This window comes from Antennarius striatus, chromosome 15 (genome assembly GCF_040054535.1).
Source record: "Antennarius striatus isolate MH-2024 chromosome 15, ASM4005453v1, whole genome shotgun sequence".
NCBI lineage: Eukaryota > Metazoa > Chordata > Actinopteri > Lophiiformes > Antennariidae > Antennarius > Antennarius striatus.
The window spans coordinates 3,932,401-3,949,820 of record NC_090790.1 but is presented as its reverse complement, the minus strand read 5'-3'; the positions used below and the strand labels follow the sequence as shown (position 1 = coordinate 3,949,820).

The 17,420-nt window shown below is 40.6% G+C and overlaps 1 protein-coding gene across 1 annotated transcript; it reads left to right on the top strand.

Annotated features, from left to right (window-relative positions):
* Window positions 1-2,927: 2,927 nt before the first annotated feature.
* Window positions 2,928-17,063, top strand: ccni (cyclin I). Its single transcript, XM_068334511.1, has 10 exons — window positions 2,928-3,155; window positions 3,808-3,967; window positions 8,869-9,003; window positions 12,192-12,266; window positions 12,381-12,521; window positions 13,214-13,342; window positions 13,533-13,634; window positions 13,979-14,135; window positions 15,118-15,347; window positions 15,499-17,063. Exons 2-10 carry the CDS (start codon window positions 3,854-3,856, stop codon window positions 15,712-15,714), a joined length of 1,299 nt encoding a protein of 432 aa, XP_068190612.1. The 5' UTR covers window positions 2,928-3,155; window positions 3,808-3,853; the 3' UTR covers window positions 15,715-17,063.
* Window positions 17,064-17,420: the final 357 nt, after the last annotated feature.

Sequence of the window (17,420 nt, the reverse complement as noted above, 5' to 3'; positions counted from 1 at the left end):
CTATAGATGAAAACTAGTCTTCTGGCTAAATCTGGCTTTTTAAACCATGTATAATCATGTGTTTTATGAAATTGCATTGTCCCCTTCAAATTAACTAAGTACTTAAAATCCTCAACCTTCTTGATCTCTTCTCCCTGTAACCTCACTTTTCCACTTGGGTCCCTCTCATTCACACACATGTACTCTTATCTTGCTGTGGCTACCCTTCATTCCTCTCCTATCCAGGACAAACCTCCACCTATCTAACTTGTCCTCCACCTGTTCCCTGCTCTCGCTACAGATCACAACGTCATCTGCAAACATCATAGTCCATGGAGATTCCTGTCTAACCTCGTCTGTCAGCCTGTCCATCACCATAGCAAACAAGAAGGGGCTCAGAGCTGATCCCTGATACAGTCCCACCTTCACCTTGAACTCCTCTGTCACACCTACAGCACACCTCACCACTGTCTTACAGTCCTCATACATGTCCTGCACCATTCTAACATACTTCTCTGCCACTCCAAACTTCCTCATGCAATACCACAGTTCCTCTCTGGACACCCTGTCATAAGCTTTCTCCAGATCTACAAAAGCACAATGCAGCTCCCTCTGGCCTTCTCTGTACTTCTCTATCAACATCCTCAAAGCAAATACTGCATCTGTAGTACTCTTTTTTTGGCATGAAACCATACTGCTGCTCACAAATGTTCACTTCTACCCTTAGTCTAGCTTCCACTACTCTTTCCCATAACTTCAATGTATGGCTCACCAGCTTTATTCCTCTGTAGTTGCCACAATTCTGCACATCTCCCTTGTTCCAAAAAATGGGCACCAGCACACTTTTCCTCCATTCCTCAGGCATCTTTTCACTTAGATCTTGTTGAACAATCCAGTCAGAAACTCTACTGCCATCTCTCCTGTACACTATCATCAGGACCAAGTGCCTTTCCACTTTTCATCCTCTTCAATTCCCTCCTCACTTCATCTTGACTAATCTTTGCTACTTCCTGGTCCACAACAGCCACCTCTTCTAGTCTTTGTTCTCTCTCATTTTACTCGTTCATCAACTCTTCAAAATACTCTTTCCATCTTCCCATCACACTACTGGCACCTGTCAATACTCTTCCCTCCCTATACTAAATCACCCTAACCTGCTGCACGTCCTTCCTATCTCTGTCTCTCTGTCTTGCCAACCTGTATAGATCAGCCTCTCCCTCCTTACTGTCAAACCTAGCACACAGGTCTTAATAAGTTCCTTGTTTGGCCTTTTCTACGTCTACTTTCACCTTATGCTGCATCTCCCTGTACTCCTGTCCACTCGCCTCAGTCCTCTCAGTGTCCCACTTCTTCTTAGCTAACCTCTTTCTCTGTATACACTCTATCTCCTCATTCCACCACCAAGTCTCCTTTCCTTCTTCCTTTCCTACTTTCCTTCCAGATGACACACCAAGTACTCTCCTACTTGTCTCCATGATCAAATTAGCTGTAGTTGTCCAGTCATCTGGAAGCACCTCCTGACCACCCAGAGTCTGTCTTAACTCCATCCTAAAAGTCATGCAACACTCTTCTATTTTCAGCTTCCACCATTTTGTCTTCCGCTCTGCTTTTGCCCTCTTCATCTTTCTCAAAACCAGAGTCATCCTACACTCCACCATCCTATGCTGTTCGGCTACGCTCTCGCCTACCACTACTTTGCAGTCACTGATCTCCTTCAGATTACACTGTCTACACAAGATGTATTCTACCTGTGTGCTCCTACCTCCACTCTTATAGGTCACCCTATGTTCCTGCCACTTCTGGAAGAAAGTATTCACTATAGCCATTTCCATCCTTTTTGCAGTCAACCACCATCTGTCCTTCTGTATTCCTCTTCTGGATACCAAACCTGCCCATCACCTCCCCATTACCTCTGTTTCCTGCACCAACATTTCAACTGAAGTCTGCACCAATGACAACTCTCTCACTTCTGGGTATGCTCTGCATCACCTCATCAAAGTAGTTCCGGAATTTCTCCTTCTCCTCCAGCTCACATCCTACCTGTGGAGCATAGTAGGATGTGAGCTGTGGAGCATAGTACACTCCACAGGTATTTGACACTCTTTTTACCTCCAATAAAAACTCCTTCAAGATTACTCCTATTCCTAACTCTCTTCCTATCTACACCATGATAGAACAACTTGAACCCTGCTCCTAAACTTCTAGCCTTGTTACCTTTCCACCTGGTCTCCTGGACACACAGTATGTCTACATTCCTCCTCTATATCATGTCAACCAACTCCCTTTTCCTGTCATAGCTCCAACATCCAACGTTAAAACTCTCAGTCCTATACTCTTGCCGTTCCTCTTCTCTCTTCCTACAAACATACTTTCCTCGTCTCCTTCTTCGACCAACTGTAGTCCAATTTCCACTGGCACCCTGTAGGTAAACGGCACCAATGGCGGCTGTTGTTAAGCCGGGCCTCGACCAATCCGGTATGGAAGTCATAGATTTGATTCGCATGTTTGATTTGGCAAAAGTTTTACGTCGGATGCCCATTTTGACACAACCCTCTGTATTTATCCGGGTTAGGACCGACACAATAAGACACTGGCTTCTGCCCTCTTGCAGCTACATTTTCCATCTTGCCCCTACATTAATTGCATATTAATTAATTAATAATTACATAAACTACATAAATTCCCAAAATAATAACTTCATAAAATTCTATGAAAACATAAATGCTGCAAAGTAATACTACGTCAGTGACGCCATTTCGGCCATAGTCAACAAGAGATCCGGTGAAATACTTGGTTAATTTTCTTGTGATAATGCAGGGGTTATTAACGATTACATTCAATACCGGTACATGTTGTTGTAAAACAAGTCAACGAGAGGCTATATTTAATATGGTAAGTGTAGTCTGGCGTGACGTCACTCGGCCTTCTGTCCTGTCTGAAGGTGGGCGGGGCTTGGTCGACAGCTCTCTTCCCCTCGTCCCGTTATCGGAAGTAGACATATCTGTCTATATTCCGTTCCTTTATTTTTATATATTTTTGCAACACCCCCCTTTCCCCTGTAATTAGCACCATGGACGCCAAGATGGACGAATAAACCAATTTTACCCCTTTATTTATCCTTGGACTGAGTGGACCGGATGAAATCCAACTGTGGTTTTCGCCAGTTCGCAGGGGAGGTAAGGCTGCGAATACTTACCGAATTCGGTCCTTCAGGTATGGATTTAATAGAGTTATAATCGTCTTTACGCTTTTTTCCCTTTGTCTTTCATGACACGGGTGTATTGCGTCATGATTTCAGCTTTCAGTTACAAGTTTGACACGTTTGACACGTAACATTTTATGCGCGATGTCATGTCAGCTAGCTATTTGCTAACAACGTTAGCCTGTCTATTAGCTGGGTTTCAAGGATTAGTCGGATTCATAAATGGAAGGACACTGTCGCTAAGGCACCTGCTGTTGGTTAAAGGTGAGCTCCCAAATAAATAAGGAGTATTAAGGTTTCATTCTGTCAGTCATATGACGGTGATTGATTTGTTTACAGCGACTTCAATTCAAACTTAACTATTACTTTGTTCATATGTAAATTTAACCGCTGGTAACTGGTTACAAAACGTAAGTAAATACTGCGACGATGAGCAGCGAACAGATGTAGCTTTACTGTGTGAGGGGTTACAACAGTAATAGACTGTTACATTCACATGAAGTGGATCTTTTAATCTTAACTGTGTATTATTTCATATAAAATATTATGTCATGAATTCAACCTGTACTGTTCCGTGGAATTGCTCGATGCTCGCAGGTTTGATGTGATTTGCTGTGTGTCTGTAGGTAGCTGTATCCAGTGGGGAGGTGGGCTCAACCAGGGGAGGACAAAATGAAGTTCTTCAAACCCTTGGGATGCCAGAGGCTGTCTTTTCTTCTGGAAAAGGCAACCTCCAGGGAAGCCAAGATGTGGAGGATCTATGTGCCAAAGAAGCCCTCCTCACTGGTAATGATTGGACTCTTAACTGCATCTGTTCAGGAGCTAAATAAGCACAACTGTCTCCATCCATCTATCCATTTCCTTGTAGACGAGATGATCGTAATTGTCCCGTCTACAGCCACTTTTTCCACTTTGCGGGTCACGGGTAATCGTGGAACCTATCCTATCTCACTACGGGCGAGAGGCGGGGTACACTCTGGACCCGTTGCCAGCACTTTGTGGAGCTACAGGATAGACTTATTATGTTTAGGCTAAACTACATTAAATTGTGTTACTATACTAACTCTTTGTTCCTGAAATAGTGTACAGAAAGCCCCCCCAATAAAAAAGAAATTTAACTTAACCCCATACTTGCTGACATAGTTTACTAAAAGCTAAGCAATGCACTGTTGTACAGGGTCAACAGTAATATATGCATTAACTACTTGAAAAAGCTATTATATTTTTTTTTCCATTTTATTTTTTAATATACTCACGTTAAGTCACACTTTCACTTCATTCTCCTACACTGATTCTCGTATTGACTCTCTTAATTAGAATTAGTATGGGTTTGCATTTCTTTACCTTTCTCCACAATGTTTTTGGAATTTAAACATTTATGACGGATGGATGGATGAAAGGAAGGAAGGAAACAAGCAAACACACAAGTACTGTATTCAGTAGAGTCTGATGAATGGCAGGTAGCTGCTTCTGGCATTTTGGAGTGATCAGTCTGTCTGAAGCAGCTCCTTTAGACAGAGACATGGTTGTTTGTAGTCTGGAGGAGATTCTCTGAGTTGTGTCCAGTGGAGCTCATTTTGTGCTGACTTCAATTTTCTGTCTGTTAAAAAATGCATTTATTCCATTTTGTCGACTGCCCAACTGTGAAACCTTAAACGCCAAAAGTGATGGAACTTGAAAGTTTAATTTATTCATAATGAAAATAATGATTAGTTAATTGAAACAAGTTTTCCAGTTTCATTAAAATAAGGGCTTCAAACCACATGACAGTATTCGCTGAGGTGGACCTTTTCTTTCATCCCAGCTCTGGTTCAGCAGAGACATGAGGACATAGTCGTTATGAAATTCGCTCATATTAGTCATCCAGCTAGTCAGTAAAGAAAGCTTCCACTGAAACAATCCTGCGTTTCATCACGTCACCCGCTGGTATCGCCCAGTCTGCACATCTCAAGATGCTTTCTTATATGATGTCACAAGTATGTTGTCTAGTCACACCTTTATGTGCGTCTTCTCCCAAAGCAAACACCTGTGGAAGTACTGAAAGCCACTTGTTTACATGAGTCATTCATTATAAGTTATTTCAATCAGATATTTTAATCAGATATCCAACAATCTTAACAGTTGTGTCAAGGTTTGTCCTCTGTATTACTTTAAGGTTTCTGTTCATTTTAACTTGAGTTCTCTGTCCTGTTAATCCTGTCAGTCATCTTTGGTATTGAGCCAGACAGTCTAGTCTTAAATCTGAAAGAGAAACATTCAGTCCTGCAGTTACTCCGGTGAGTAAACACTCATGATCATAGAATTAATTGAAAATTAGATTTTTGTTTTCTGGATGCATCAACTGCCAAAATTTGTTGCCACAGTTTTGATATACTGATTATAACAAAGACACTTTTTCATGCTATAAACAGTGAAAACAGAACATAGATGATACTTAGTTTATCTTAAGCATCATCCTAAATTAACTGAAGACTAATCTTTGGAAAAATAATTTCCTGGCTGTATCCAAAGATTAATAAAAGCCGTAATCAAGCCTCTTCAAATGCCCTTTTACACTCGAGTGTTTACAATGTTAAAGATCATAAATGACACATTTATGAAACTTTTTGCTGCCCTAGGCCCCAGGTATCCACACAACGCTCCACCTGTTGAGGTAAATGAGCTCTTCGTCTCCTTAGAGACAAAAACAAAAGCAGTGCTGCTGCACAAAACTGATTCCTGTATGTGTAATGCTTGTCAGAGTTGAATGAAATGGTTTTGTAGTTATTTGCCGTAGTTCCCCAAACTGAAAGACCCTAAAGCAATGGCATGTCGTGTCAGGATTCCCCAGAAAAAGCGGAAGAAAGTTGCTCAGGAACAGAACTCTGAAGTACCGAAGCCTCCTGTTTCTGGACCTGGAGAAACCATGGAAGCAGAGCAGTTGTTTTTAGTTTGCGCAGCTACAACTGAGAGTCTGACCGGGGTCATGTTACAGATTAGTTAGCTAACAGGGTCAGTCACCCTTTGCCCTTTGACTCCAGTCAGAGCTTTCTGACCCTTCAACCCATTGCACTCAGTGAACCAGTGACTGTACTTGTGAAACACACCAAGAATGGAAAATTTAAGGTGGAATTTTGAAGCCTGAAATTTAGGGCACCTTGTTTTATGAGAAATTTCTAGAACTACACTTTGGTTATATAATTTTATGTTTACAGGCAGCCTTGGTTCCATTTATTTTGCCTTCTAGTCAGAGCTTTGACTCATAACAGCCGAGTCCTGGTCAGTTTTGTCAGCAGTATTTTCTGACACGTAACCAACTATTATATGGACAGCATTTGGCTTGTAAAGCTTTTGGTGGTTGATAGAATTGTGAATTCATCTTATAATTTGGCGTTAACAGCAGCTTTGGGGAAAACGGCTGATGGTTTGGGTTTGAGCAAAAACAAAAGAAACATGAGTATGAAAGCGAGATATTTTTCAGACCTGTATGAATTATTATTATTTAGTTCCGTCATCCAGCTTGAGTGGAGATGGACTGGTGTAACCTTTCCTGTATTTACTAGTCCTTATCATATCTCCAAGTATAATAAAAAAAGAAAGAAATTCTGGATCTACCCCCCTACCTGAATTCACACCAAAATTTAATGAGTTGTATTTTGGATCACGATTCTACAGCCCACCAATTTTTTTTTAGAAATCTGTCCAACTGAACTTGTGTAATACTTTTGGTAATAGTACCTCACGACTGTGTAGTAAGATTGCATCTGCTGTCAAATCCTATAAGCAACTAATCGTTACAAAACTCCGTTGTGACTTGTGAAAACCCAGTGAAACCCTCAGACTAGTATCAAATGTTGGTCCTTAGTTTCGAATAACACCTTGCTCATTGTAAACAGGACTTAACCCAAAGGCATCATTTGCTTAACAAAAAATATTCCAGGCTTTGTCCAGTTGTCAGGCTCATTCAGGACAATCCAGTTTGTTCTTTTACTGGACGTGTGTGAGTCACAGACGGGTCCAGAAAGGTTTCAATATCCCTCCTAAACGCGGTCCTTCAGGTGAATACAGTCAGGTTCTGTCTAAGAGTACATGACCCAGTTGTGGAAACTAGGCTAAGTATTTCCTCGGTGTACTGTAGAAAGAACTGTTGTGTGTCTGGTTTGCCCTGAACAAATTCCTCTCTTGGTATAGGCCTGAATTACCTGTTGGGATTGATCATAAACTGAATTACTGTATTTATTGCATCTGTATATTTTTTTAGTTATTTACTTTTCAGACTAAAGTAATAGGTTGAGCAAAGGAAAATACTTCTTCTACATAAAGTCTTTATTCGGATCTCAGACAGGTAATATGAAATGAGATGAGCTGCTGCTTTTTTTAAAGGGACAGTAACGTTAATTTTAAGTGACATGTATGTTATTCTTCGTTGTGAAAAAAAGAAGAATTTAAAAAAAAAATGTGTGTAGCATCATCCGTTTGGTCAAAAAAGCTTAAAATCTGCGCCGCAGCAGCTTCCGCATCCAGTGGTCACGTGGGCGTCATACGTCACTGGGGCCAAACATAGCTTAGCAGTAACAATGCAATTCTAGACGTGATTAACACCAAAAGTATCATGGCTACCTGCGCGGTGAATGGCTGTGTCAACAGAACAGCAAAAGACCCGAAGACAAGGACCTGTTGTTCTTTAGAATACTGTACCTTCTGGGAACGTATCCTGCTAAAAATGCTAATGCCCTTGCCCTTCAGTGGGATTGTCCATATTATGTTAGCACTGAGCTAACCGCGCTTTTTATTACTATTGAATTAATAACAATTTTAGTTGTTATTTATTCCACAGTGAATTTATTTGAAAGTCGCGTCTTTTTGCTGTTCTGTTGACACAAACGTTCACTGCACAGGTAACCATGATACTTTTGGTGTTAATCGCATCTAGAATTGCATTGTTTCTTATGGCCGCTAAGCTATGTTTGGCCCCAGTGACGTATGATGTCCACGTGACCACTGAATGCCGAAGCTGCTGCGGCGCAGATTTTAAGCTTTTTTGACCAAATCGATGATGCTACGCATATAAAATTTATTTTTTCTTCTATTTTTCATAATGATGAATAACATGTCACTTAAAATTAACTTTACTGTCCCTTTAATATCATAGTCAATTGAACCTCTCTGGATTTTTGACAATAAAATAAAAAACTAAACTAGAATGTCACTTCCTATAACACATTCTAACATGTGTCTCTTTAGCTGACCTGACCCATGTCTCACCCATCCCAAATATTTTGTGGAAATCCACCCAGAGGATTTTGCGTAATCCTGACAAACACACCGACGAGGCAACCAATGGACACCGTTGAAAACATATCCGCCTCCTAGACACACACAGAAAGCAAAACCTCTGAAATAAAGAAACAACAACAAAAAGACTGCAAGATTGTCTGCATCAAAAGATATTGACACATTACCTGTTTTTTAGAGTAATCAAATATCTTGACACACCATGACACATTTCATCTTGATCATGAGGAAACATTTTTCATTATTCCTTATCCTCAACACAACAGCATTTGTGATTACAGACGAAAAGAAACTCGTGTTCCTTTGTTAACGTCACATGACAGAACCGATCCTAAACCTAAACACTAGGTGACAGACAGAAAATGATTACACCCGTTGATGACATCTGCATCCTCATCGTCGTTTTATTGCAGGATACAGACATCTCTCCGGCCCAGCGGGATGAGGCTGTGCGCTGGTTGACGGAGCTCCATGGCAGACTGCAGCTGTACCCAGAGAGCCTGGTGTTAGCTGTTAGCATCCTGGACCGCTTCCTCGCTCCCATCAAGGTAAAAAATTGAGGAATTTCCCAGTTTGGAAAAATTTTGGGATCCATAAAGTATATCCAAAAAAAAAAGAGCTACCAATCCTAATTCAAATGAGAAATATGCTGCATTACCAATGTTGGTGCGTTTTTGTTATATGTATTGTATCCTGATTGGGCATCATGCATTGAGGTAACTAATTGTACTAGAAGGTTGTACAATGATTAAATAGGGCATTTTAAAGGTAAAAAAAAAAATACTTTCTGTGTTATACATCAGGTCCAAATTGGACAGTATAATGATGACTATTATGAAAGGTCAAATTGAATTATGTCTGTGAAAGGATACGATTGAACCGTGAAAAAGAACCTTCATTCAGATTATACTCATTTGTTTGTTGGGTTGAGATTCACACAAATACAGTAATTCATTTAATGGAGCTCCTATCAGATGTTAATGTGTTACTTTAACCTTGTAGGGTTTTTTTTTTCTTCTGTGGCATTGGCTCAGAGTTCTTCTCTAAATGACTGAACAGAAACAAAATACTGATTCCTTCGAATGTAAGCTTGGTGAGCTCCACACTCCTGAAAAACCTATGATGATGATGATGCTTCGGGCTGTCGGCCTGCGCTTCCACTTGAAAAGGGCATGTTTGTTCTGAACGTCCTGTCAGTTCAGAGCAACATGCCACACTGCAGACTGGGGTCAGTGTGTTTAGCTGAGGAATAACACGTTCCAGGATCATCAGGACCTCATTCATTTTGTAATCTCAACCCTTAAACTGATATGTTTTTCTGACTGTGCTGCTTTACTTCTCTCAGTCTTCCACAAAAATGCCGACTCGTGTTTAAAACTGTCTGAAAAAAATGCCTTGCAGGCATGAGTGAAAACCAGTGCTCTAAACGTTGATATTGATCGGTGCAACTCTGCAAAGGAGAAGGAACTAAATAACCAAGCACATGTGGCACTTTTTTCATTTGTATAAATAAGTTTTCCACTTTCTGTTTTGAGTAACCTACAGTTGTGTTCAAAATAATAGCAGTCCAACATGAATAACCTGTTTTTGGTAGAAATTATATTACTGCATGGCAAATAATTTACCAGTTGCTGTAGTAGGGTCATAGAAAACCAACAGAGCCAACATTCATGATATGTATGCTCCTGAGTCTGTGTAATTGAATAATGCTACACACTGCTATTCAAAAAAATAGCAGTGTGGAGTTCAATTAATGAAGTCATTCAATCTGTAAAAAAACCGGTGTCAATCAGGTGGCCCTATATAAGGATGAAGCCAGCACATGTTGCTCATGCATTTCTCTCTGAAAACCTGAGAAAAATGGGTCGTTCCAGAAATTGTTCAGAAGAAAAACGTATTTTGATTAAAGTGTTGATTAATGAAGGGAAAACGTATAAAGAAGTGCAGAAAATGATGGGCTGCTTGGCTAAAATGATCACCAATGCTTTAAAATGGAAAGCAAAACCAGAGAGACGTGGAAGAAAACGGGAGACTACCATTCGAGTGGAGCGAAGAATAGCCAGAATGATGAAAACTCAGCCAATGATCAGCTCCAGGATGATCAAAGACAGTCTGAAGTTACCTGTGAGTACTGTGACAATTAGAAGACGCCTGTGTGAAGCTAATCTATCAGCAAGAAGCCCCCGCAAAGTCCCACTGTTAAAAAAAAGACATGTGCTGAAGAGGATACAATTTGCCAAAGAACACATTGGCTGGCCAAAAGAGAAATGGAGAAACATTTTGTGGATGGATGAGAGCAAGATTGTTCTCATTGGGTCTAAGGGCCGCAGACAGTTTGACAGACAACCCCAAAACACTAAATTCAAGCCACAGTACACTCTGAAGACAGTGAAGCATGGTGGTGCAAGCATCATGATATGGGGATGTTTCTCTTACTATGGTGTCGGGCCAATTTATCGCATACCAGGGATCATGGATCAGTTTGGATACATCAAAAATACTTGAAGAGGTCATGTTGCCTTATGCTGAAGAGGAAATGCCCTTGAAACGGGTGTTTCAACAAGACAACGACCCCAAACACACCAGTAAGCGAGCAGCTTCTTGGTTCCAGACCAACAAAATTAAAGTCATGGAGTGGCCAGCCCAATCCCCGGACCTTAATCCGATAGAAAACTTGTGGGGTGACATTAAAAATGCTGTTTCTGAGGCAAAACCAAGAAATGCAGAGGAATTATGGAACGTTGTCAAATCATCCTGGGCTGGAATACCTGTTCACAGATGCCAGAAGTTGGTCGACTCCATACAACACAGATGTGAAGCGGTTCTCAGAAACAGTGGCTATACAACTAAATATTAGTTTAGTGATTCATAGAAATGCTGAATCCTAGATATTTTTCAGTTTATACAGTAAATATTTGAGTATGTAAAGTAAAATGCAGACACTGCTATTTTTTGAACAGCCCAATGTTCATTTTTCTTCATTTTCTGTAATGTAATTAAATTTCTGCTTTTTTTCTTCATGTTTTGATTTAGAATATAATGTGCAGTGTTCCCAATGCATGGAATTAAAAACCGTTATAAGGATTTTGGGCTTTACTCAATTTTTTAAACAGATTGCTATTATTTTGAACACAACTGTAAGTTGCAATGGTAAAGAAAGACAAACTAGAATTAGGATGACCATTTACTTATATTCTAAAGGAGGTATTATGCAGCTTAAGCTGTGAATTTAGACCCAGAGCAGGTGGAAGGGCCTCATTTCTAAATGAATAATTTTAAGCCTGAGTATGGTTTAAGCAGAATGTCAGTTAAAAGTAAGTTTGACATCTTATGTCAATAGGAAATTATTTTATCTCAATGTCTATTTGTGTTAGAAATGATCATTTATAAAGGTATGTTGAATTTTCATTTTTAATTGCTTCACTGCATAAGGTGAAAAATCACTCCGTACTATCAATTTGATATTTATTGATCATATAGCACGTGTCACTAAAGTGAATCACAAACCTGGATGTTTTTTTATGCCCATTAATAAATGAAATGGAGAAATACCATCAGATATTATCTTTAAACTATTTGAAAGTTTCACTCTAAGAAAGTTTTAGTAAATAGTTCTGAGAATCTGTGACACCATACAGCACCTGACTGTCATGAACACAACATGCTGTCATTGAACGATCCCTGCCCACGTACCCTGTCAATGATTTTGTTCTTTTGTCTGATTTTCTGTGTTCAGGCCCGTCCAAAGTACCTGCGCTGCATCGCCATTGCCTGCTTCTTCCTGGCTGCTAAGACTTGTGAGGAGGATGAGGTGAACAAAAATAACTAAATAAACACAAAGCACTGCAAAACACCAGTGTTCAAGTAAAGATGACATCATGTTGATGTGTGTGTGCATATGTCTGTGTCTGTGTGTCTGTGTCAGCATGTGCCCTCTCTGAAGGAGCTGGCTGCCTCCAGCAGCTGTGGCTGCTCACCATCAGAGATCCTGAGGATGGAGAGGATCATCCTGGACAAACTGAACTGGGATCTGCACACCGCCACAGCACTGGAATTCCTACACATTGTATATTACACACACATGCACGCACACACACGCACGCATTCAGAGTTAAGTGTGTCGGATGCTTATTTGGTAAATTCTCAGTGAACTTTTCCAACTTCACAGGTTCGGATAAGTCACGTTCCTAGATAGTGACACCTGCTGGCAAAAAGCTGTTACTACATGCCTTCTTTCAGTTCTGGATGGACCTGATGCGTTTTTTTTAACTTTGATATCTTTCACTTATTACTGAAGAGTTTTTTTCTATTAATGCTGTGGTATCTCAGTGAAAAAGTAATTGGAACTGCTGGTCATTTATAGATCATCTGCAGATGTTACATTACTTAATAACATGTCAATAACTCTCTGGCCCAGATCCACCAGCATGAGTAGTGATATAAAATACTTTATTTCTTTAATATACTTTTGAAGACAGTTTACTAGATGGGAGAATGCCGGTTCTCCTCATTTGTGGAGTAATGAAAAAGCATCTGGATCTGGACCTACAACGTGCAAACTATTGTGAATAGTTTAGTTTTGCATCTAAATTTTAAAAGGTGCAGCTTTTACACCTTTTTTGGCACAACTCAAGAGTGTTACAGCTATCCAGAAGTATGTCCAGGGGTTACCTGCTTTGCGTTAAAATTGTCTTTGACACTAAGATGTAAAAGAGACAAAGTGTTTTGATGCAGATCATTGCTGTCCGTGTCATGTAGTTCCATGCGATGGTGTCGTCTTGTCGTTCTGGGCTTCTGGACTCCATGTTGGGATTGAACCGCTCTCAGCACCTCGCCTTGCTCACTCGCCGACTCTACCATTGTCTGGGGGACCACAAACTCGTTCAGGTACTCGGTCTTACTTAGCTTCACACCTTAGTGACATTTTTGTGCTCCCCAGTGATTACATGATAGTGATTGTTTTTAAACACATTCTGTTTCCAAACGCTTTCAGGAAACCAGTGCCCACTGTATGACAGGTTATCAGAGATGTGGACTTACGGCGTGTCTGACGTTTGTCCCATGTGTTTCTTTGTAGTTGAGGGGGTCCATGCTTGCCTTGGCTCTCATCACCCTGGAGCTGGAGACCTGCTGTCCTGACTGGTTGGCCCTTACCCTTGACCTGCTGAGAAAGGCACAGGTAACAAATCTCTTTTATTCAGTACATTTTGTGATCAAGATTTCACTGCCTTCTGTGGATTACATGACCAACAGAAAATAAATGTTTTTCAGTAGAGGGTGCAGCATAACACCATAACAAAGCTTCTTCATTATGGCATGCTTGTTTTTTTGAAATACTAACTTAAAACACTGTGAACAGCTAAAAGTAAGTTAAAAGAATTACAATACTGTAGTTTAGAGAAATGGCCATGTGCAGAAGGTGCAGCTGGTTCTTCTCTGATGCTGAGGAAGTTGAATTTAATCTACTGTGGATTTAATCTACTGTCTTCTACCGTTCCCCACGTTTCTCCTTATCCCTTGCAGATCGACAGCTCTGAGTTGATTCGGAGTCGAGAGCTGGTGGCTCGTAGTCTGTCCACACTGAGAGCTTCCACGCCTCACAACACTGTCTACATCTACCAACCCCTGCAGGTCCAAACCACCCTGCAGCAGGACCCCATAGCCCCCTCAAGCACTTTAGGTAAGCTCAAGTGTGGTTCATGTCATGTGGCTCTGGAGGGAGGCGATTCAGATGTCCGTGGTTCATCAGCATTTAGAGCTACACACACGCACGATGTACAGTGGTGAACAGTCACAGAAATATTTAGAAGCATCTGTCTTTATAGGAACTATTGCCAATTAACTATTTTCTTTACAAATTAATCATTTATAAATGAATGGACCAAGTTGCACAATAATTACATCCCACAAAGCGGTGATGTATTCCGAGTGTCAGTGTTTGTGTGTTTGTCCGTCCATCCACCAAATATATCTTCACAACTGTTGCAGATAGAAAATGAAACAAAAACACATTACTCTGGCGGCAAAGGGGATGAAAATGACATGATGACCTTGAGAAAACTAGGTCAAGGTCAAACTTCAACTTTTGTACACTCAGGAACTGGGTAAGATAGAAAGACAAGGGAGAAGGCCAGTGTGAGTAAGACCATAGACCGTATGGTCAGAGATATTTTCTATCCTGATATATTTTTGCACATATCTCAGGAACCGGTAAGATAGAAAGACGAAACAAAAGGCGTTATATTCAGGGAGGCTAGGGGATATAAATAAGATCACAACCTTGACCTTGAAAAACTAGGTCAAGGTCACATTTTCACTTTTATATCTTTTTAGGTACACATCTCTGAAATCTCATTACAAATAGAATGCACTAGCTATTTTACCCTGACCTTCGAAAGTATGTCAGGGTAAAATTTTATTATTATTATTGAACAATTTAATGGGCAGTACCTGTACAAGCACACCACAGATAACATTTAAAAATGAATTAATTCAGGGGTAAATATTGGAATTTAAAATTGCTTTATCGCTTTAATGGGGCTTGAAAAAAAGAGGAAAGCTTTTTAATTTTCAGACAGTACTAACCCATCAACTCCATATGGCCCTACATGAACCCTCATTAGCCCGTGTCTGTGGTGTTAAAGCATTCTGTAACTTTTCAGGGACGCTCGCCTCCACCCTCGGGTCTTCCAGGGCCCTTGTCTCCACCTCTCAAGCCCAGCCGCAGACACCTGCTGGTGTGGAGGAGGGGAGCCAACAGGCCTGGAGCTCTGAGTCCTCTTCCTTCACCAACAACAACGTCCCAGCTTTCCTGTCTCCAACCAAACACCTTCACCATCATAATCAGCTGCAGAAAATCACCCTGCGTTGCAAGGCCTCCACCAAGCGCAAGGTAACACCACCTCACTCCCTACTTTTAAACATGAAAGAGAATAGATTTGCAGCAGTTTTAAGTAAGTCCCCGTCTTGCTCAGTTTGAAATGTGTCGTGGTTGGAAAGCTGTAGTCTGAGAAAGGAGGGATTAAATACATGTTTGTGTTCAGGTGGAGGAGATGGAGGTGGACGACTTCTACGATGGCATCAAACGCCTCTACAACGAAGACATCCCCACCACTGCCGCAGTTCAGGATGGGACAACACCCAATATGGGGGCAATAATGTCAGATGAAGGAGGCCCTGCTCTGCTGTGCCAACAGGAGGGCAGCTTCTCCCCCAACTCCTCCCCCTGCCCTCCTTTGCAGCCAGTCAGCGCTTCTTAGGGACCAAACAGCAGCCTGTTCACCAAAACCACCTTCACTCTGAGGTCACTTCAACATTTACCTCCAAATCAAACCAGTGAGGGAGAAATTCCTCAGCTGTAGGCAACAAATTCAGAAAAAAATGCATTCAATGTTCCAGTTTGCATTAAAAAAAAAAAAAAAAAAAGCAATATAAGGCAGCTGTTCTGGAAATGTTGCCTTCTGTTGTGAGGGAAATTTCTCCGTGACATTGATGACAGACAAGAAGATACAAGATGTTGCAATAGAATTAAAGGAGTTAAACTGGTGACTTCAGTTGTTTAGATGGTTTTGGTTTCATTGCAAACAAGCCTAAGGTGACCGAGCCGTCCAGCAGTCCTGAAGTCAGTTCCCATCATTTCCTGCAGCGGGACAACGGAGCCCAAAAAAAATTAAACATTGAAAAAGTAAAAAAGCTGCTGCTGCTATCTTACACGTTCTATTTGTTCAACATGAATACAGCGTTACAAAATGTTCAAAAAAATAATAAATATAAAAGTAACTTTAAAAAAACACAACCTTGATTTGACTTCTAGCCATTGTCTCCCTCATTGTCTTTGTCAGCTTATATTTGTTGTTCACACCTTTGGCTGATTTCTATATGTTTACTTCTATCGCTGCATGTTTTCACTCCTATTTATAACCTTTTCATGGAGTCTAAATCAAATGTTGGAATGTGTCTGGATTTGTCTTACTTTCCCAGATAAAAATTTCTGCATTTTTTTTGTTAATGATAAGAAAATATAAACCTAATGTGATCCTATGAAATACACACACACACACACACACACACACACACCACCCAGCTTGTTTTGACATCTAAACTGAATTAAAGTTCTTCAGGTTGTTTAAATCTGCTTCACCCGCCCCCCTATCAACTTGAAAGTAGTGGTACTGCTAGTTCTGAAGTATTCCTATGGTACTTGGCAAGTTATTATTTAAGACATCAAAGCTAGCGTGATGATATAAACCTTGCTGTTGAATGTAGGGAATGATTCTCAGTTTCTACATCATTTCATCGAAAACTTTAATTCTTGTTCGCCATGTACTAATACAGGCACATGATGTTTTTCAAAACATTTTAATATTAAGCCAAGACAAATAGTATTTCTGATTTTTTTTGTCTGAGCAACTGAAGGAAGTGAGTGATGACTTTCACTTCATTGTTTAGAGGGAAAATCTAAAACTTTGCTGTTATGATCTGTTGAAGTTCAGTCTCATATATTTGTACTCCTGCAAAAAACTCTGTTGTTCTGCTGTTGGACTCTTGGTGGCTGCTCCAGGTCTCTGAGCGCACCGTGGCGACAATAAATGAAAGACTATGAAACTGAGCAAGTGTGTTGTCCCCAGTTTGTCATGCTGGTATGGTTAGCTGTCCTGTCTGCCTGTGTGCCCTGGCTCTGGTCTGTCAGGCTGTTCATGTGCTGGCAAGACACACACACACACACACACACATATATATATATATATACACACACACACTGTACATATAAAATTTACTGTACTATTCAGGCCGTCTGTCGCTCCAAGAGGTCATGGTTGGCTAACTTGTCAAGTAAAAGTAAATTGTAGAAACTTCAGTGATCTGTCTCCCCTGTGAAAATAACTTCAAAGATTGGACGTGGGAGGAGACATCCTTTTTTACATTACGAGTCAACCCAAAGCATTCCCATCACTAATCCTAAACT